This window comes from Ostrea edulis, chromosome 1 (genome assembly GCF_947568905.1).
Source record: "Ostrea edulis chromosome 1, xbOstEdul1.1, whole genome shotgun sequence".
Taxonomy (NCBI): Eukaryota; Metazoa; Mollusca; class Bivalvia; order Ostreida; family Ostreidae; genus Ostrea; species Ostrea edulis.
In genome coordinates, this window is record NC_079164.1 from 29,704,213 (window position 1) to 29,726,566 (window position 22,354).

At 37.5% G+C, this 22,354-nt stretch overlaps 1 protein-coding gene across 2 annotated transcripts; it reads right to left on the bottom strand.

The window, feature by feature from the left end:
- Window positions 1–4,863: 4,863 nt before the first annotated feature.
- Window positions 4,864–21,296, bottom strand: LOC125663944 (RNA-binding protein 39-like). Of its 2 annotated transcripts, none has more exons than XM_048896396.2 (12): window positions 21,173–21,296; window positions 20,740–20,799; window positions 19,429–19,469; window positions 17,573–17,641; window positions 14,205–14,429; window positions 11,364–11,481; window positions 10,883–11,173; window positions 10,713–10,778; window positions 8,044–8,248; window positions 6,737–6,938; window positions 5,942–6,126; window positions 4,864–5,520 (listed from the first exon to the last, which is right to left on the bottom strand). In XM_048896396.2, exons 2-12 carry the CDS (start codon window positions 20,791–20,793, stop codon window positions 5,363–5,365), a joined length of 1,614 nt encoding a protein of 537 aa, XP_048752353.2. In that variant the 5' UTR covers window positions 20,794–20,799; window positions 21,173–21,296; the 3' UTR covers window positions 4,864–5,362. The 2 variants fall into 2 exon arrangements, with proteins under 2 accessions (XP_048752353.2, XP_048752352.2); XM_048896395.2 differs by having other exon boundaries at window positions 20,740–20,802; window positions 21,173–21,187.
- Window positions 21,297–22,354: the final 1,058 nt, after the last annotated feature.

The following is a 22,354-nucleotide window of genomic DNA, read 5'->3' on the forward strand; positions in this document are numbered from 1 at the left end:
TGACAACTTTTGATGATCATAGGCTCAAAAGTGTCCAAGATATGCATCAAAATCCATTTAATAATAATTACCTGCGAAATTCAAAAAGTAGGTCACCATGACCTACTTTTGAGACAACATGACATCAAGTCCTAAGATGCATCAACTGACAAAATTTGATGATCCTAGTCCTTATACTAAGCAAAATATCAAAGTTTTAACAAAACAAAAGTTAAGGTCAACTTTGAAGTGACCTTGAGACCACACCCTTTGCCCCAGGATGATGCCTTGAACAATTTTTTTTTTTTTATCTACAACCTATCCTAATCCTTATGCACAAGTTTGGTGATAATTTGCCCAGTGGTTCTTGAAAAGATTTTTTAGCAACCACTACTTTTTTGTTTGCATTTTCCTAATTATCTCCCCTTGTTAAAGGGTCACAACCCTAGTTTTAGTACAAATGAAAGCCCTTGGGCCAAGGATACCCTGTGACAAATTTGACAAAAATTGGCCAAGAGGTTCTTGAGATTTAGCCCTTTTTCCAAAAAGTTGATGCACACCGCACGCCAATCTCTACCCAGAGTTATCGTTCCCGCTACGCTCCACTAAATACATGTGTTGTAGCGCAGCGTAATGCGCCCTCTGGTGAGAGATTGACCGCACGCCAGACATATGGCCATATGATTAGCTCTTTGAGCCTTCGGCTCAGAAGAGCTAAAAATGACGCAAATTTTAATGGCCCTGTCACACTACATCACGACCTCACTACGTTCTATAATTTTTTTTAGATCTTGGTGAGATCGTAGTGCGAACGGCATGAATTTGTAATTTTGTCTGTCTTCACGATGTTACGGCGTCCTCACTACGCTCTTATCACGACTCCACTACGATTAAACTACGGCCTTGTTACGATTCCACCACGTTCTCACTACGTTCATCAAGTTCTTACTACGCTCCCACTATGTCCATCACGTTCTAACTACACGACTCCCACGACTGCAACACGAGTTTCCTACGCTTCTGCCACGATTGTATTCTCTTTCTTTTTCACACTAGGCCACGTTCGCACTACGACCATGTAAAAATTGATGATCGTAGTGCGATCGGGTGCGTCGTAGTAAGGTCTTTATGGTCGTGGAGCAAACAAACGTAGTGCGGTCGTGGTCAAATTTGATCGTAGTGGAAGCGTAGAAAGGACGTACTAAGGTCGTATTTAGATCGGCATGGTCGTAGTAGCATCGTGATGCAGAAGAAAACGACTGCACTGCGATTCCACTACGCTCTCTATACGACCATCCCGTTTTCACTACGTTCTCATTACCAGGGCCGTAAGTAGGGTTCTAAATCAGGGGAGGCAGGGGATTGGGGGCCGCCGATTGACTTTACGACTGAAAATGACACTTTTTAAATCCCAATTTATCATGTTTGTGTTTCATTTGTACTATGTAAAGAATCGTAATATGGTGTCAAAGACAAAGGTGCTTGTCTTCATTTTAAACATATATCCTATAATATAACATTTATATAATTTTATTTTCTTTTTTGCCAAAAAATCAGACGAGGCAGTTGCCTCGTCTGCCTCATCGGCAGTTACGGCCCTGATTACGATCATCCCGTTTGCACTACGTTTTCTTCACGCTTCCGCTACGATCACGGCACGTCCATACTATGTTGTTGAAGACTGTAGTACGTTTCTACCAAGCTCATCCCGTCCTTAATACGATTTCACTGCGCGCAAGCCACGATCGAATCACGTTCTGTTCTCCCCCACACACTGGTATAAAAACTGAACAAAGGTTGCACATGACCATTGCTTCTTTGGAATCATGGAAAGGCCAGACCAAGAAATATTGATGGAGATGTTGATGCATATTCAGTATATGGCACTTAACGACCAAGCTGCTATATTGTTACTTAGGCGAAGGAGGAGGAGTAAAATCGTGGTGGAATCGTTGTAAGATCGTGGTACAATCGTGGCAGAAGCGTAGGAAACTCGTGTTGCAGTCGTGGTGAGAGCGTAGTTAGAACGTGATGGACGTAGTGGGAGCGTAGTAAGAACTTGATGAACGTAGTCAGGCGCGTAGACAGAAAGAAAATGATGTGTATGCAAAGTATGACAAGGGGTCTGGGATTGCCATCCTGGGTTTTACCAATACAATCATCTAATTTTGTTCATAGAAACAGGGATTCTTGTCAATTTCCAAACCCCCAAAAATATACAAAATTATTTTAAAAAGTGTTTTATTATGCCAACTCACCGTGTGTACCTGGACTGAATTTGCATTCGTTTTTAGCTCACCTGAACCGAAAGTTCAAGTGAGCTTTTGTCCGTCGTCTGTCTGTCTGTTAAACTTTTCACATTTTCGACTTCTTCTCCAGAACCACTGGGCCAATTTCAACCAAACGTGGCCAAAAGCATCCTTGGATGAAGGGCTTTCAAGTTTGTTCAAATGAAGGGCCATGTCCCTTTCAAAGGGGAGATAATCACAAAAATGCAAAAATAGGGTGGGGTCATTTAAAAATCTTCTTCTCAAGAACCACTGGGCCAGAAGAGCTGAACTTTACCTGAAAGCTTTCTGACACATTGCAGATTCAAGTTTGTTCAAATCATGGCCCCCGGTGGTAGGATGGGGCCACAAGGGGGGATCAAAATTTTACATACAAATATATAGGGAAAAACTTTAAAAATCTTCTGATGAAGAACCACTAAGCCAGGAAAGCTGAGATTTACATGAAAGCTTCCTGACATAATGCAGATTCAAGTTTGTTCAAATCATGGGCCCCTGGGGTTGGATGGGGCCACAATAGGGGATCAAAGTTTTACATACAAATATATAGGAAAAATCTTTAAAAATCTTCTTCTCAAGAACCACTGAGCCAGAAAAGCTGATATTTACATGAAAACTTTCTGACATAGTGCAGATTCAAGTTTGTTCAAATCATGGCCCCCGGGGATAAGATGGGGCCCCAAGGGGGGATCAAAGTTTTACACACAAATATATAGGGAAAAACTTTAAAAATCTTCTTCTCAAGAACCATTGGGCCAAAGAAGTTGACATTTACATGAAAGCTTTCTGACATTGTGTAGATTCAAGTTTGCAAAGGGTAGTTTGGGCCATAATAGGGACTAAGGTTTTACATGCAAATATAAATGGAAAGTCTTCAGATATGGGCCAAGGTGACTCAGGTGAGCGATGTGGCCCATGGGCCTCTTGTTTGTTGTTGTTTTCGACTGGTATATATGGTAAATGCTACTGATAGCAAAGAATATCCTAATCCGTCTACTACTCGCGTTGCGAGTCTATGTACCCCCCCCACCCCCCCTTGAAAAATCCTGCCTATGGGCCTGTTAATGTAAATGTATCCTATGTGCAAAAATAGAAAAGAAATTCATTGTCTTGGTAAATTCACGATAATCCCTTGGACCATAACGGACCGTCAACTGGCCATGAGCTTCCGTTGTTGCTACATGCAAACCTTCTGTCCAGTAGCTATGCGATTCTATTATTGCCAAAAGCAACCTTACTGTTGAGTAGCTATGAATTTCTGCTCTTTAAAAAGGGAAAGGCAACCCTAACCATATTGTTGCCTATATGAATAAAGTATTACTTACTGATATCGTAAATGACAGTCTTTAACAACAAAAATCCTTGCTTCACAATGAAATCAAAATTAATCTATCATATATTTCAAATTACCCGCTGCTAAGAGAGCGGACATTGAAGTTTAATTCATTACGGCACACCGTCGGTTCCGGTTTATTTCATCAGCAGCACTGTAAATATAAAAAATCACGAACTGTTAAGTTTGGAGTCGTATAGATTTGAGCCCGTTCTTTCGCAAGAGGAATTCAAGAAAAGACGTTCAGTCAAGTCGCAGACTAGGCAGATGGTACTAGTTTCTTCATACATGTACATGTCTCAAACCTCAACTTGCCATTACGCAAATGATGGATCCACAGTTTACATAGTATTTTCTTTTCAAATAACTTTTTTGGGTCAGGAATTTCGGGGGGAAAAAAACTTTTTTCACATCTTCCCTTCACATTAGTGTAATTAACTGCTTGACAAGAAGGCATCCACCTATTTACACATCTTCGGTTTACAATGCATTTTTAAAATCTACCACATGCACATCTTTGAATCTCATCAAAACCAAATAGATGGTGTGATGTCAAAATTATTGATTTTTGTGGTCTTGAATACAAAAGAGTTCCGTTTCATGGCAGCCTCTATAGCAATCTCTCACCAGAGGGCGTTACGCTACGCTCCACAACACCTGTTATCGTCTGATTTACAAGAATTTTGTAAAACAGAGCGTCTTTGAAAATAAAATAAATCTGCATCATTTTCATAAATAAAACATAAATTTATGAGTTAAAAACGCATTGGTAGGTATCGAAACGCTGTATTACGTTAGTGTAACCTCCATATTTATGGAACTATTTTGTCTTGTCAAATGTATTAATTTCACTTACACTTCGTAACTATGGACTCTACATAAAAGTACATTAGAAAAACTAGCAAGATTATAATGATGAAAATCTGACATTACACAAAGAACAGAAACATGTCTTTCTGTTGGAGTCAAAGACGCTATTTTGTCCGTGCGAGACCATGTGAAAGTGAAGCTTGCGTAGCGTGCCCTTTGGTGAGAGAATGCCTCTATAGATGGCGGGAATTTCACAATTTTGAACGTTCTAAAATTAGGCCCTGTATCAATAGAATAGTATGACAAACCTTTATCATATAATTAATCTTATCATTTATCATGTAAAAAAAATTTTGGGTTGCCTTTCCCTTTAAAGCAACTTTTCTGTCAAGTTGGAAAGCACCATCTTTTCATTGTTGAATCTTGATCATTGACATCTACTGAACACAGAAAGAAGTGCAAATTTCTTTTTATTACACTTAAGTCATTTGTATTGTATTCATCCACAATTAAGGGAAATTTTGCTGCTGCATGTTAAAATTTACAAACCATCTACATTGTAAATCTCTGATAATCAATTAAGATGGATGATTCTCAAAGTAAACTTGGGTTACAACATGAGCATACACATGTATTTACATATTCAGTCAAAACTCTTGCCATTTAAACAAATCATCAGCGACTCAATTAAAATACATGCAAATATAGACGATTCACATTCTTCAAATGATCATCAGCTTTTGTTAAAAATAAGTTTGGTAAAATCACATTTCACCTCTTCTAAAATACCAACGCGAATGTCCAATGTTACACTTCTTGCACACAATAATGCGCATCTCTGATTATCAGCTGTAATATGAAAGTTTTTTCCCACATGAAGAATGACCTAGTTTCCCATTTGTCACAGCGATTCACATGCTGCTGATAATGTCTACAGACTGGCCTTGGAAGGTTATCTCATCACGGGCTGCACGTTTGAGAACATGGAGGTTGGGTATCCTGCCTGGAGGGCCTGTGTGGAAGGGAGCAGTAACTGATTGGCTCTCACTGCATCCGGAAACAGGGAGTGGTAATTAGGAAGGGGTACGTAAGCCGCGGTTATCATCTTACCTGGAAACATCAAATATATCTATACTAACACATAAAGCACACAGCATTAAGGTCATCACCTATTCCTTGACTGGTAATATTACACAAATCTATCTTTACATCTCTGTATATATAGCCTAGGTGACAGAACCCACTGCATACATACACTATAAAACTCTGAATTTTAAAACACCATGTTTGGATGAGCCGAAACTTTCAAAGTGATGATGTGGACCATTTGTTTTAACACTACTTTAAATTTTTCTGATGCAATTATTTGAATATCAAAATGCAAATCAAAAATGTTACAAAACCCCACCACACTTTAAAATTTCTTTATTTTCATATAAAACATCAATATTCACGGACTATTTTCTCATGCCTGTATGCCATCAATGTGAAGGTAATTAATATGGTGAACTAATCACATGATCTGTCTTACCTCCAAAGTATCGCCCATGGAGGGCCCTGACAGATGCTACGGCTGCAGATATCGTTGGACACTTGACGTACACATTCCCTTGGGGTGAGGCCTTGTCTACATACAGGTGAAGGACTCCCCCATGCTTGTTGCATTCCTCTATAACATCATCTCTGATCTCCTGGTCCCAGGTCGTCCTGGATTCCCTGTAAAGCCAGTCGGACATAATTAAAGGAAACTGTTCAGAGGATGATGGAGTTGTCACATCTTCTCAACTCCATTTAAAACTGCTTGCATGAAACACCTAAGTTACCAACCTACCACAGCATGTTTTTACTACAACATACAAGTAACTTAGTCAGTGAGCAATATATTGCAAGCTATATTGTTATTGGGCTTGTTTCTTTAAAGTAAAAAATAATGGTCTATTTCCTGTTAAAGGGCTTTTGGATTTAAACAAAAGCTGTATCTTCTAATAATATTATAATCCTAAATCAATCACAGTTCTTTGATATCTTAGCAATTTGAATTGATCAGAAATACAGAAAGAGAAGCTGGATACATGCAGTCTTGACTGTCATATATACGACCACTTGGTGGACTAATGCAAAAAAGTCACACAGGACACCAAATACAGTCTGGGATGCCTTAGAGATTTTCAATATACAACATATTCAAAGTACTAATGAATCCTGATGTACACCTCTACAGAACCCACCGGTGCAAAACAATTCGCTTCCTCTTTTTAAAGGGGGCACAATAACATAGTTGAGACAGATATTTCTCATCCTATGGGAATATTTCTATTGCACTTACGAAGTAGGATCAAACATGTTTGAGAGCATAAAACACTGGGTGGCTATAGGTGGCGCTGTACTGTCTTGTCCTTGTCCCTGGCTTCCCATAATGGCCGAGACATTAGGGGGTCCCCCTGCTGCTGGTACTGAAGCCACACCTGGTGCCTGTTGGCTGATATTTAGTGCTGAGGCAGCATACTCAGGAATCTGGAATCCTGTGCCTGAAAATCATACAAATGTAAACCTTAAAATTTATGTTGATATCTTTGGAAGAAAGTGGTGCAACATTAAATCAAATGACAGTGAAGACTTTTTACAGGATCTAACTTGTTCAACTATATCGGAAAAAACAAGCAGCCCATGAGCCAGATCGCTCACCTGAGTCACCTTGGCTCATATTTAAAGATTTTTCCTACATATTTGCATGTAAAACTTTGATCCCCATTGTGGCCCCGGGGCAACCTACTCCCGGGGGCCATGATTTTTTCAAAATTGAATCTGCACTATGTCAGGAAGCTTTCATGTAAATGTAAACTTTTCTGGCCCAGTGATTTTTCAGAAGAAGATTTTTAAAGATTTTCCCTAGATATTTGTAAGTGAAACTTTGATCCCCTGTTGTCACCTCATCTTACCCCTGGGGGACATGATAACTTGAATCTGTACTATGTTAGGAAGCTTTCATGTAAATTTCCATTTTCCTGGCCCAGTAATTTTTGAGAAGAAGATTTTTCCTATATATTTGTATGTAAAACTTGGATCCCCAATTGTGGCCCCATCCTATCCTCAGGGGCCATGATTTTAACAAACTATGTCAGAAAGCTTTCATGTAAATTTCAGCTTTTCTGGCCCAGTGGTTCTTGAGAAGATTTTAAAAGATTTTCCCTATATATTTGTATGTAAAACTTTGATCCCCTATTGAGGCCCCATCCTATCCCCAGGGGCCATGATTTTAGCAAACTTTAATCTACACTATGTTAGGAAGCTTTCATGTTAATTTCAGCTCTTCTAGCCCTGTGGTTCTTGAGAAGAAGATTTTAAAATGAAATCACCCTATTTTTGCATTTTTGTGATTATCTCCCCTTTGAAGGGGACATAGCCCTTCATTTGAACAAACTTAAAAGCCCTTCATCCAAGGATGTTTTTGGCCAAGTTTGGTAATAATTGGCCCAGTGGTTCTGGAGAAGAAGTCGAAAATGTAAAAAGTTTACAGACAGACAGACAACATGCGATCAGAAAAACTCACTTGGTGAGCTAAAAATCATTGATTAACCTTGAATTACAAACTAAAACAAGACTAATCAAAATATAAATTTGCTTAAAAATTACCCTCTGCCAATTTGGCCATAAGCTGTAGACGACCTGTGGCCCCAAGGTCTATCCCTGCCCTATCCATCTCATCGCTATCCAACATAGAGGCCCCCTGGATCTCTCCCTGTCTCTCAGTCACATGACCAACCTTCATTGGTCGACCAGCCAGTTCAAATCCATTTAATTGTTCCAAAGCTTTCTTGGCATCTTCAGAATCATGGAACTGCAAGTACAAAGGTAACTTATTACCTAAGACAAATCTATTTTCTCCCCTCTCCTTCATTACATTTTTGTATCAATATGGAACAGTCTTGTTGCTTTTAGCCTTATACTGAATGTGTTTTAATACCATACATACAGTATAAGCCTGGAATTCACTCCTGGTTGTTTAAACATTTTACATACAAAATTTTGTTTTCAATAAATCTAATTTCATGATTATGCAGAAATTCAGGGTCATCAAAAATACAGAAAATAACGAAATATTCCTGCAGTCAAAATGATATTTCAAACTCACTTATTTTTGTGAGGCATTAAGTTGTATGTGCAGTATTTCAATCTATCTTCTTCATAGCCAACACGAGTACCTCAAACGGTACATAATACGCCTGTGAAAATCCTTACATAGGGCATTTTTCTTAAGCCATAATTTGTAGAACTTTGCTCCAGGTAATAACAGCCATCATTGGGCTGTGACATACTTTCTTTGCATTGTATGAATAAAGAGTCTCAGCTTAAAGGCATATTGTCACTCATTTTGATGAAATTTTTTGGTCACCCCAAATTATTTCATTTCTTTCTTATATTATTTAAAAAAGATAAAGGAATAATATGTATCAACTTTAAAATGAGATAACACTTATCAAAAGTCATATTACAAGTCAATTATGTAGCAGATTGAATTTTTGTCTAGGATGACAAAAATTCAAGGGAGGTAATTTTAAGATTATAATTCTTTCGAACTTAGAAATAAATGCAGATATAGGTATAAAAATTGTTTCTCTCTGCTGGGAATTACTTGTAAAATTCATTTCGACTAATTTTGCATTTTTTTCAGAATTTGAACAAAATGAGTGACAATATGCCTTTAAAACTGTGACAGGAGGTAGATACACAAATCAAGAGTTCTGTGTGTAAAATATTTCCCCAAATTTGACCAAGATTAACAACCTGTAACTATTCAAAACAAAGAAAATTAAAAGTCCTTGCACTATGCACATCTTCAAGTTATTTACAAAGACCATCGCTTCTAAACTTTGAAAGGATTTAAAGGACAAACCATGCCCTTTATTTAATATAATACTTCCTCAAAACAGACCAAGTCCAACTACCTGTAATTATCTCAAAAATAACAGAAAATCAAAATCCTTGCCACACACACATCTTCTATACCCATACAAATACTCTATAAAATAAAAAGGTTCTCAATTGAAAACTGTAGAAGGCAAAACAGAAAAACCATGTATTCTCACTCTAACCTGTAATTTTCTCAAAAAATTGAAGAAAATCACCATCCTTGCCTCACGGACACCTTCAATACTCATGTAAACACAAGATACAGAAAACACATGTAAAATAAAAGGGAGGATTTCACCGAATCATGTATTCTCTTCGTCAAAACGGACAAAGTTCAATATTGAGCAAACTAATTTTCTCACAAAAATTGAAGAAAATCAAAATCTTTGCCACATGCACATCATCAATATCCATACAAACACTCTGTAAAACAAGATGATCCTCATTTGAAAATTGTGGGAGGAGTTTGCCAGATAAATTACGTACCCTCTCTATAACAGTAATTTTCAAACAAGAGGTACTGTGAGCAATGCTCACTAAGAATATCCCCCGCTTACCCCAATCTCCCAAAGGGTGTTCCATGCGATGAAAAAAGCCGTTAAAGAATTTAAATGGAAACCATATTGCTACTTCGATGTCCAGTGCGCTTGACCTTTGGATCCCAAAATCGATAGGGAACATCTTCATCCCATGGGTAGTCCATATGTATGATATGGTGACTGTAGGTGGAAAGGATAACGCTTTAGAGCCCGGAAACCATATTGCTACTTCGATGTCCAGTGCGCTTGACTTTTGGACCCCAAAATCGATAGGGAACATCTTCATCCCATGGGTAGTCCATATGTATGATATGGTGACTGTATGTGGAAAGGATAACACTTTAGAGCCCAGAAACCATATTGCTACTTCAATGTCCAGTGCGCTTGACCTTTGGACCCCAAAATCGATAGGGAACATCTTCATCCCATGGGTAGTCCATATATATGATATGGTGATGGTAGGTGGAAAGGATAATGCTTTAGAGCCCGGAAACCATTGCGTCTACAGACGGACAACCCGATTCCAGTATACCCCCCCACAACTTGTTGTGGGGTGTGTGTGTGTGTGTGTAAGGGGGTATAATAAAGGGGAAAAACTCCTGCATGAGAGTTCAAAATGGATCAAAATTGCATCATGATCTAGAGTGATCCACAAAGAAGCTACATAGCAAGTTTCAGCTTGATATGTGACAGAGAAACGGAATTAGAAACAGAAAACCCAAAATGGATGGACATACAGACCTTGCTGTACCATAATACATCCCGTCTAAAGACGGGCATATAAATACAAATCACACAAAAATAAGTAAATCTATAGTATTCATTATATCCTTACTAATAATGATTACTTACTGATATGAATCCATAGCCTTGGGATCTGTTGGTTTCATGGTCTCTTATTAATTTAATGTCATCAATCTACAGATGAAAAAATGGAACTTGATTATTTGGGCATCAATATGCACAAAACTGTTTCATTTACATAATGCATGATCATAATCTAATATACAATATAATTTTACCTTTCCAAATGGCTCAAATATTCCTCTAAGCATTTCCTCTGTGATGTTGAAATGAAGGGAACCGACATATAGCCTCATTGGTCCAATGGTTCCCTTTGTCAAGATGCTGCTGGGGTTTCCTACTCTATTTTTCTCGGCCTGAGAGGGCTGAACTATAATGGGCACACCGAGTAATTTCTGGTTGGTAAGTCCTATCGCTAATGGCACAGAATCAGTGTCTTGAAATTCCACATAGGAGATGCCTTTTGATCTCCTGGTTTTGTTGTCCATGATTAAACGAACATCTCTCACCTAAAAGTAAAAATTAATCAAACTACATTCATCCTTATTTCATACTTACAGAATATTTAACAATCAAAGAAATTCATTAAAATTGTGATTTCCACTTAAAAATAAAAAGTTTGACTACAAACTGCATAAAAATTGACAGCAGACCTGAGACATAAAGTTATAGACATCAATAAATGAAAATCTATGGTACCTTTCCCACTGAGGAGAAGAATTCCTCAAGGTCTCTCGGTCGGATTCTGGCTGAAAGCTGCATACAAAACACAGTTCTTGCATCTCTCTCCTCTGGAGTTAACTCTGGACCTGGTTGTCTATCAATTAATAGCAATACATAAATACTGATTCACAAAGCAACTAACATTCGCGTAAGTGTCACTCAGCATATTATCAAGAAAACTTATACAATTTCTGTTCATTCTTGAATGCATAACCTGGAATTAATCAAGTTTACCTACATCATAATCAAGATAACATCCTTAAATATCTAAATTTATATCAAAATAGTAAACAAGAGGCCATAACCACATCATTCACTGTAACAGTTACACAACATATAAAAAAAAAATAAATTCCGATCCCCTAATTGTGGCCCCACCCTAGTCAAACAAGCTTGATTCTACATTATCTAATGACTTCCCACGGACAGAGTTTAATGTGGAAAAGATCTGTTAAGGACCTTCATCTCATTTTCACTAGATTTTGTAATTATCTTCCCTCACATGGGGAACGATACGTTACTTGAACTAACTTGAATCCAATTTACCAAAGGATGTTTTGGGACAAGTTCAGTTAAAAATGACCCAATGGTAAGATACAGTGCTCAGTCTTCACGAAAACTCAGTGGTCCGAAGACCGAGGCCAGTGAATTTTAGGGTCGGGTCAGTGAAATTAAAAAATCAGGAAGTCCGATGGGCTTGTAGACTTTTTGTAAGTCACATGGAATATAATGTTGGATTTAGATATTCTAAACGTCATATTTACTTAAATTACCATCAAAATAAAAATAAATCAATAAATAGCGCTTAAAGTGTTTTGACATCGTGGTTTGTTTATTTCTTTAAAGTAAAGAACGATAACTATGTCTATACTTGTAATTGTCAAGATAACTTGTACGTTGCTCACGTGAATATTCAACGAACTTATTGAAACAACAAAAAATGGCCGCGTTCTGTATCGCACTGCAACACTGGTAACTGCTGCTTTATTGCATTGTCAAATTAAAATGAACTTCGTCAATTGCAGTTATCTCTGATTTTATGCAATTTCTATAGTTTATAGAATTAATCAATCATTTACATTTGATGTTGGTAGAGAAGGCTACTATCGTTTACATTTGATGTTGGTAGAGAAGGCTACTTCCTAAGGGCTATTCCAGAAATAAATACATGGGGGGGTCGGGAGGCACCTTTTGTATATACCAAGCACCCATAAAAAAAAATAAAAAATTACCCCATGACCCATCAAATTAATAAACTCATTTTACAATGACCCATCTAATAAAAAAAAAAAACTAACCAGACCCACCACAAAAATATTTTTAAAAATGAAAACGGTACAAATCTCGCGAGGTTTTCGGGACAAGCATTCTAGTCAATGACGCGGTAATGCTTGTGCGACATTGTATCACAGTAGTTCTGAAGAAACGATGTCACATCAACAATCAAAGGCATCTATGGCGGGAATGTTGGAAAGATTGGGAGTCCAAACGATGCTATTATCATGAAATGGGTATGGATATGTTTTTCCACGAATCGTTCGTCTTCTAATGGAGCCCGCGCCCAGAGGCCTCTATATCACCATCACACCGACTGATAAATATAACGCATCGGTATCCTCGTATAAATCAACTAAGGTTTGCCTATTTTTATTAGAAAACGGAATACCTATTGGTTTCAAAATATTCCCAAAATCGATGCACTGTAAACTGTAATAATCTACAGAACAGAGTTCGCCGCCATCACGTCCAAAGGGACCCTATTAAACGCGCCTCTAATTTGAAGAGTGCCGTAATGGAAAGTTATGCGCTGCAAAGAGCGACAACTCGAATAGTTCTATGTTACTTTCGATTTCGAAAGCAGCATTTCGAAAGCACGTTTTCAATTTTCCCTCCGACGTTTTGTAACCAACACGACAAGAGCGACAATAAAAATATTCTGAAAACTCAACACCCACGTGGCACAAAATAAAACAATAGAAACTACCCACAATAAATATTTTATTAACAATCCCACCACGGACCAATTAAAATATGAAAAAATACGACCACCCACACAAAAAAATATCATTTGCCGCCCGACCCCCCCATTTGATCATTTCTGGAACAGCCCTAAGGTGCACTCGGGCTGTTTTCATGTTTGTGAAAAATATGTGAATTTGTTGTTTGCGGGTGAAGAAAGAGAGAAAATACCATGTACGGTGTTGTTTTTCTGGTATCGACAGAAAGGATGCCTTAGGGTGGATATGAATATGAGTAATAATCATAGTTTCAGTAAATTAATTGTACAATTTTACAATGCATTCCATAATGTATGTGATAAACATGTACTATGGAAATTTTGGGGGCCAGTACATTTCACCGTGGGCCAGTAAATTCAGACAGTTCACTGGTCTGACTGGCCAGCAAGTTTTAAATGTTTTCGTGAAGACTGCAGTGCTTCTTGTAATAAAAAGTCACTGATACATTTTGTAGCTTAGACTAAGATTATACAGACAATGATCCATACTTGTTGTATATGTACATATGTATCCATAAGGTGTGGTTGTTTTTGTTGGGCATGAAGAGCTGTTTTCTTCATGCAAATTTGATTTTGTTTGAGCATTCTGAGGTTTATTAATTTGTTTGCTTAAATAACAAGTCAAAGCTATGAAAAGTCTCCACTCTTTCAAGGCAAGAAGACAGTATTTATTTCTGAATGTTTATAGTAAAATCCAATTGTTGTTCAGAATGTTTTGTTTTACATGCCCATTCTATGAATGTAGAGTTGTTTTTCATTACTTTGAAGAAAACACACCCTGACCCCATTCTAATACATACCTAAGATATCTCATGGGACTTTTACTATTGCTCCGCTGTTTTCTCTCTCGTTCTGGTGACCGACTTTTCCTCCTTTCTTTAGATTTACTTCTGCTCTTCTTCCGCCTGCTTTCACGACTCTTACTGCGCTTTCTTTCTCTTCTTTCTCTATCCCGGTCCCGTCCTCGGTGTCGATCATGGTCACGATGTCTATCTCGATCTCGGTGCCGATCACGACTCCTACTCCTGCAAAACCAATGAAACACTGTCACTCTCTCTAGTTTATTAAAGCTGTCAAACACAGTAAAACCTGCCATAGCAGTCACCTTTGTCAAGCAATCACTTCTCTCATGTGCTAATCTTATTCCCTCGTGATTAAAAATCCTGTATAACTCTATTAAGTGGCCACCTGCATAACCCTGTCAGCGTATCATCACTTTTTCATACCAATCTGCCATATTTCCATGTGCATGGTTGCCATTTTGAATTGTCACATGACTTACATCCGGAGTTTATCTTCTGATTGCAGCTAGGTGGTTTCTGAATGCACCGTTACTACAGTAAACAACTGATTAAGCATGGCGTGATCTCAAGAATATTATCGGTCTTATTAGATAAATTTTCAATGGTTGGATGAACAAATGAAGTTATCTATGGAACTTCACATATCATAAGATAACGAGTTGTTCTTACATGGTAAACCAAGAGTGTTCATTTCAATTAAATTGCCAGATAGTGGAAGGAAAGCGCTAAATCTGATAGAACGATATGAAGCTCTTAAATCAGGATTCAGCATTATTGGATATATGGACTTTTACAGACTCAAAACTTTTTTCTAAAATAAATTGCACTCATAAAATAAAAATAATAAACAAAATGTGTTAGTAAATCATTAAGCTCGTGAGTAAAGCCAAATTCAACAGAGTCAAAATTGACCCTGCCATCAAAAACAATGAAAGAAAGCAAAAGTGAGCATTCTCACATACCCCACGCTCCAACATTGCTTTACAATGCCTCACATAATGATTGGTAATGCTAAGCATTACTGCAAGAACAGGACAGATGGGCTCAAAATTCTAAGTTCAAGAGGGGCACAACTCCCATAAAAATTATTGAATCAGAATTTTCTGGGAATATGCACATCTACAGTGTCATCATCATCTTGTTCTTATTAACTATAAAGTTTCACAAAATTCTGTTCAGAGGACTTGCGCTGACAAAAACAAGACAGACAGGCTCGAAATTCCAGTCTATGCGAAAGTTTTTTGGACCACACAGGACATTCAGTCCTGCGTAATCAATGAACACACCAGAGTTCTTGAAAAGTGTCGGTAATGTCGGATTATCCGATAAAAGTAGTAAATGTCCGACACAAGTTACTTAATTGTCGGTCCTGATGGCTGATAAAAGATCGGGATCGAAGTCCGTTTTTTACCGGGAAAAATGGCGGTCATGTGGCCCATAAATTTTCAAACCGATGCCAAATCCGGCAAGACATTGAAACATAAACGTGAGGAATCTGTTGTGAGAACTAAGAGGAGAAAGGAAACCGGGAATCTGGGAGACAATGGCTTTTGTTTGATGCAGTTTTACCTACTGCTAGGCGACACCATCTGCTCAAAGTCGCGAGACCAACTACACCCGGGCCAAAGTGAGAGAGAGTTAATTTAAACGATTGCAGAGCAAGATGAGAAAGAAGTTGAGAGGAATAGACAGGATAGAAAGAAAAGTGGAGGGTGAGAGAGAAGTGGAGGATGGGACAGAAGTGGAGGATGAGAGAGAAATGGAGCAAAAAAGTGACTCGGTGAATTGAGGAAGATTCAGAGTGTGAGGAAGATGCAAAAGGGTATGAAAGGAGAATTTATGAACGTATAGCTGAGATGGAGATAGAATACAATAACACATGTAGTTGATTATAAATAAAATTTATAAAAACCTCAAAAGCAATGCATTCTTTTCTGGACTGACAAAATTTTGTTTGGGCTGACACTATTTCTAACAGTATCGGACCAAATGTCTGACACTTCAAAAGAAATTTCAAGAACTCTGCCACACCGGATCAAACCAAATTTTGTCAGACCGAAAAACCTAATGTAAAAAAGTGAAACACGTGAAAATGCAAAACCAAGGAAATCTTATTTATTATACTAGTAATACTATACCAGGAATCCCTCCCGCATAATAGTTTAGAAGGTCCATGCAGTTTTAATCACATTCATTTACGTATTTGGATTTGTGTGATATTTTTTACTTATAACATCCCGTGGAGATCCGGGTTAGAAAGGTCCTCAGTACCTCCTTGCTTGTCGTAAGAGGCGACTAAATGGGGCGGTCTTTCGGATGAGACCGTAAAAACAAAGGCCCCTCGTCACAGCATTTTTGGCACGATAAAGATCCCTCCCTGCTCAATTCAATGGCCATAAGCGCCGAGCATAGGCCAAAATTTTGCAGCCCTTCACCAGCAGTGGCGATGTCTCCATATTAGGGGTGCAACGATACAGTACTTTCTCGATTCGATTTTCGATACTTTAGTCTCAATGATTTTCGATTCAATACAATATCATGTACCAAATTCTTTATAATGCTAAGATTTTTAAGTTGCATTGTATTTATTGCTCTCTGCAAATAAATTCTACATAATGTAAAAACGTTTAACACAAAGCAACACTCTTATCACTAGTCCTAAAGCCGAAATGTTGCTATACCCAGGATTTATACATGGGGGTGCATTTTTCAACTCGACTGCATCCATTTTGATACAGCAAACTTTGCTCGTATGTTGATTGGGCAATTTTCAATTCCAATGGCTAATCAGAAACCGTGTTATCAAAAGCAATGCGTGCTACGATTTTAGAACCGTATCGAACCGACACAGACTCCGAGTAAATTGAACATCGAATAGAGACCACTACATCGTGATGCATCGTTTCACCCCTACTCAATTTACTTATAACAAGCATTTAAACGACTCCGCGTCATAATAGTAAAGCTCAAAACCGGATACTGAAACATTGGACATTCCGGTCCGGTGTAAAAAAAAAAAAATGACGCATTGGACCCGAAGCACTGCACATCGGTCAGGTCGACGACATCTTTTGCATAGACTAAAATTCTAAATTCAAAAGGGGCATAACTCCCAGGAAAAAAACCCATTATACCCTCTGTAACTTCGTTGCATGAGGTATAATTAAGCATTATCTACTGTCAGACATCAAGGAATTTTATTGACATGTCTGCCTTTTCAAGACTCTTGCTACACATATATTTGTACATTGATTTTCTTTATTTGCCTTTTCACAGTCATATCTTGAACACTAGAAGAGTCATGTACATGTCTGAAATGAAATTCACTTTCTTTAGAACCTGTTCCGGCTTTTCTCTTCACTCACCTGCGTCGATCGCGATCTCTATCCTTGTCTTTATCCCTGTCTCTATCACGACTCCTGCTTCTCTTTTTCCTACAAAGTAAATATCCTACTTCAAAAATGTTACCAAGGACACTGTATTCATTCAACAATATAACAAATTTCAAAATTAATTTGCTAAAATTTCAAGAAAGTCAAAAATATTCCTTTAAAAAAAAAGAAGTTTCCATTTGTCATAGATTCTGATAGAATATGAAATTAATACTAAAGTGATAAATTACAACAACAAAAAAAAAAAATGATGTTCATAAAATATGTGTAACCTCTGATTCAACCCTTCTTTACACCATTTGCACCTATTTAAAATACCTATAAGTTGACATGATCTAAGATCTGGATGTCAAGAGTGTAACTAAATCTTCCCATCGGACATACCTTATTTAGTATGTGACAAAATTCAACAGCTTAGAATGCCGAGATTTATCCCCCTTTTGATGGGACCAACAAATTGAGAATACCTAGATGTAACATACAGAACTAGGCATTAAAAATCCCATCAGAAAACGTGTCTTCTTTTATCAAACTTAAAATTTTCTTTCACATCACCTACAAATAAATGCCTTTTCATGGGATTTCCAAATCCTATAAAATGTTGATCTTTGCTAAGCCAAACTCTGGTTAACTCTGCATGAAATTCAAGTGAAAACAATGTTAAATTCAAGTGAAAACAAAGTTAAGTCCTGCAGACTCCTGTAAATGACAGAAATGACTCCCAGACATTAAATGATGTACTATATGTAGACAATGAACATGTATTTCTTTCCTTAAGACAGCTCATAAACAGTGCACTGAATCATCTGCAATATACCAAGGTGCAAAACAATTAATTTGATACAACAAGAGTTGCAATTCCTGCTATTTCTTTGCCCTTAGCATAATTATGTTTAAAATCAATTGAGTTATGATCCAGACTCTATTTTAGACACTTCAAATTAAGAGTAAAGTGGACAAATATTCAACCAAAAACTTGATTTCACAACTCAAAGTAATAACTCAGTTTTGTGGCTGAGGAATTTTTTTTTTTTAGAAATTTAACAAGATCAGAATCCAAATATTGTTCACATGAAAGTAAACCAAAGAAAACAGAATGGTCAGTTTTGGTAATCACTCCAAATACTATGATACAGCAATAGACATGTGTCCTTATTTAGAAATAATTGATTTTTATGGATTACATGCTAATAATTCTAAGAGATGTCAACAAATTTACAGCTGTTATCCAAGAACTTTTCATTCAGTATCTAAACTGAAATTCACGTCGACTCTCCTTCAATACATCAATAAAATTGTGCAATGTGGCAGCCTTGAGTCTGATGTGGTGGTGCCTGATAATTCAAAGATCTTATTTGGTTAGCTTAATAAAATATCAAATAAAATCAATGATTTCAATATTGATCTCCAGACATATTGCTTTATCATTTCATACTTTATAAAGTCCATGACATATACTTGATGGTTGGTTTCACCACATTTGATAGCAGCACTAAAAATTGGAAGGGTATTGCAAGTTTGCACAGTGTTCATGTGGATAGTTTACTAAAAAATTCACAGTTAAACAATGAAATTTAGCTTACACATTTATGATATGCAATTATTTTAAGAGCAGGAACTTACAATCTGAACATCAAGTATTCAAATTGTTTTTTCTTTTATTCATGCTTTGGCAAATCTAAACTTTGGCATTTCATAAGAAAGAAAAAAAAGAGTTCAAAGTAGAGACCTTCAACTTTTGGTCACATTAAAACTGTTTCGAGGAATTACTAGGGGCGTTGGTTTGTGTGAAATATATAGATTCATACATGATTGGTATAGTCTCTTACCTCTTTTCTCGGTCTCTGTCTGCATCTCCTCTTCCGTCATCCTGTTGTCCCAAACAAACAATCAGTCACACACCAGGTCAAAAACAAAGGAAGGAAAGAAAAAAGACAAAACAATGCATTAGTATGCATAAAACAAATTCATATCCTACATTGATTCAACAAGCTTTTCTACTGAACATCTGACAGCTATGATTCTAATTAGTCAACAGATGTCTCCCTTTCCAGTTGTTTCATTTGAAAAGCTTGTTATACATTACAACATCAAGTTTTACGTACCAATCTGAATAACAAATCTGAAAAAGTTCACCTGTAACAAAAGCCTTACATCCCATTCCTCTCACACACATCATCGCTCAAACACCTCAAAGTCTAAAAAGACTACTGGCAAATCAGCATAATCAAATACAATTCCAGGTTTTATTCATGCTTTCCTTAGCATTCCTCAGTTTAGAAAATGTGGGAAAGTCTGAGGAATGCTATTTACTAGAAAAGCTTCTCACAATAGACACATCCTTTCTTTCATACATAAAAAGAGCTCAGATAGAGGACGCAAAATTAGTACATCTCAGTCAGAGCCGATCTCAGTTTCTCTTCTGTCTTCCATTAGCTGGCAAGAGTCCTCTGTTGCTATGCCAACCCTATGATGAGAGGGAGGGGCAAAATTCAGTTGTCTTTCAAAAATCAATTGCATCAAAAATTTATCAAATTCATGTGAATATTTTTTTTTTCCATTTTACTTTGACATATATTTTACATTTAAATGCAATAAATGAAATAAATGTGAACATCGGCATCATGGAGTCTGATAGGCATACAACCATCAGTACCTTTCTACTTGCATGGGAATTTCACACTTGTTGTGTACATGAAGTGGTACTATGGATATCTATGGATAGAACCAAACAAGCCTTTATTACAAAGAATCTAATTACTCTTACTATAAGAAGACTAAAGCAGGTAAAATTTACTATAACCTCATCTGCTTCGCAATGATAAATAAATATTAAGCTTTGGTTATGGATTCCTAAAGCAACATTTCGTTCCAAAAATATAACCTTTACATCTTCTTTAAAAGACGTTTCTAAATTAATGAAGCAGATTATGCTAGATCAGTGAGTCAACCAATATGGTGCCACTAGAATAAGTTTCACAAACCATTTTCAACAGAGAACAAGGCTTCTCACCCCACAGGTCACACAACGAACAAACTTGACACTGAAAAAAATTCTAAACTCACAACAGCCATAACAAGGAAAGTGATTTGGTTCATACGCTTGGTAAATATTGTAAACGCCGTCACGCGATACTGACCTCCTTTCTGTACGGAGCTTCTAGCATTGCCTCAACATCAAAATCGTCTGCCATCTTCACCTGCTGTAATAAAAGTAACTCACTATGACAACACATTACAACTTAGTCCAAATCAGAACATATCATTAACAACATGCACGCTGGCTATTATGCGTTCTGGGCTGCGTTCAAGATCGTAGCGGCTACGTAGGTCTCGGTAGTGCTATGATCTTGAACGATGTGCTAGGCTAGCCCTACATAGGGATAACAAGCGTTAATTCATACAGTGCGTTCAATATACCTAGATATCTAGCCTAGCAGCTAGGCTAGCCGCTACGATCTTGAACGTAGCCCTGTATTCGTTATTTTTACAGGGGTCATTATAAATGATGGCTCCAAATGCTTCATCAGACATTTTCTATAGCATTAACAGTTTCTTTAAAAAAATTCTTGCCTTTATTCCGTTATCTAAACAGTTTGCCCAATAGTACAAAATGTATATTTATATTCTATGCGCCCTTCTCGGGATCTTTCTTTCTTCCACTCAAAACAATATGGCGAAGCAACGCTGGGGTGTCGTCGAACGAAATCAGGGAGTTCCGGTTTGAAAAGTCACAACTAAGTTGTACTTATAGAATTCGTGCAGTTCTGTAGAGCGAGACGACCCAGACTTCCTCCTGGAATCCTCGCTTCCCACAAGGACTGGAAGACTTGCTTAAGGGCAATACTTTCTCCTTTCCGTCTAAGAGGTCGGTTAAAAAGAGGTCGGTTAAGTCGGTTAAAAAGCTCTACAGAGCTTGTGTTTGACATGTTGAATGTATATAGTGCCGACTTTAAATAAAATTTACTTTACTTTAGAGGTCTTTCTCTATATATAGAGAGACAACCCCATATATGTGGATTGATTGAATATTGTTTTACGTCCCTCTCGAGAATATTTCACTCATATGGAGACGTCACCAATGCCGGTGAAGGGCTGCAAAATTTAGGCCTATGCTCGGCGCTTATGGCCATTGAGCAGGGAGGGATCTCTATCGTGTCACACCTGCTGTGACACAGGACCTCGGTTTTTGCGGTCTCATCCGAAGGACCACCCCATTTAGTCGCTTCTTACGACAAGCTAGGGGTACTGGGGACCTATTCTAACCCGGATCCCCACGGGACACCCCATATGTGGAAGGCTAACATAAAGTTCTGAGCGGCATGTACATCATCTTCGTAAGTGAGAGGTTATTGATTCGTTACCTCGCACTAACCCTTGACATCAGTCACCATTCAGAACATAAGTTCGGGACAGAGGATGACGCAATAAGCTAAAATTAAATCATCCAATAAGATTCATCAATCTATTTCAATTTTAAATAAGTTGTTCAATTTGTTGAAACACAATCGACAAACACACTTAGGCAATCCATCGTTTTCATGCGGCTAACATTCTAAAACTTTCTTTAACAAGAATAGATACGGGTTACCCCATATCCAAGATATTCGACTTTTAATTTACTTGAATTTTCACTATGCTCAGCTGATCTCTAAGAAAAGACTGCACTTGTTATGAAACTGGTGTATAGTCCTTCATGTCCGTAGCAAATGCCGTCACCAGTCTTTTGTCACTAGCAAACAGTGCACACACCGG

Bases quoted from the DNA above. Each gene is read 5' to 3' on its own strand.
- LOC125663944 (XM_048896396.2), bottom strand. From the start codon at position 20,793: ATGGCAGACGATTTTGATGTTGAGGCAATGCTAGAAGCTCCGTACAGA. The intron at 11,482-14,204 runs GTATGTATTAGA...ATTAATTGATAG, and splicing joins AGTCCCATGAGATATCTTAG to ACAACCAGGTCCAGAGTTAA. The intron at 6,127-6,736 runs GTAAGTGCAATA...CTGGCTTTACAG, and splicing joins AACATGTTTGATCCTACTTC to GGAATCCAGGACGACCTGGG.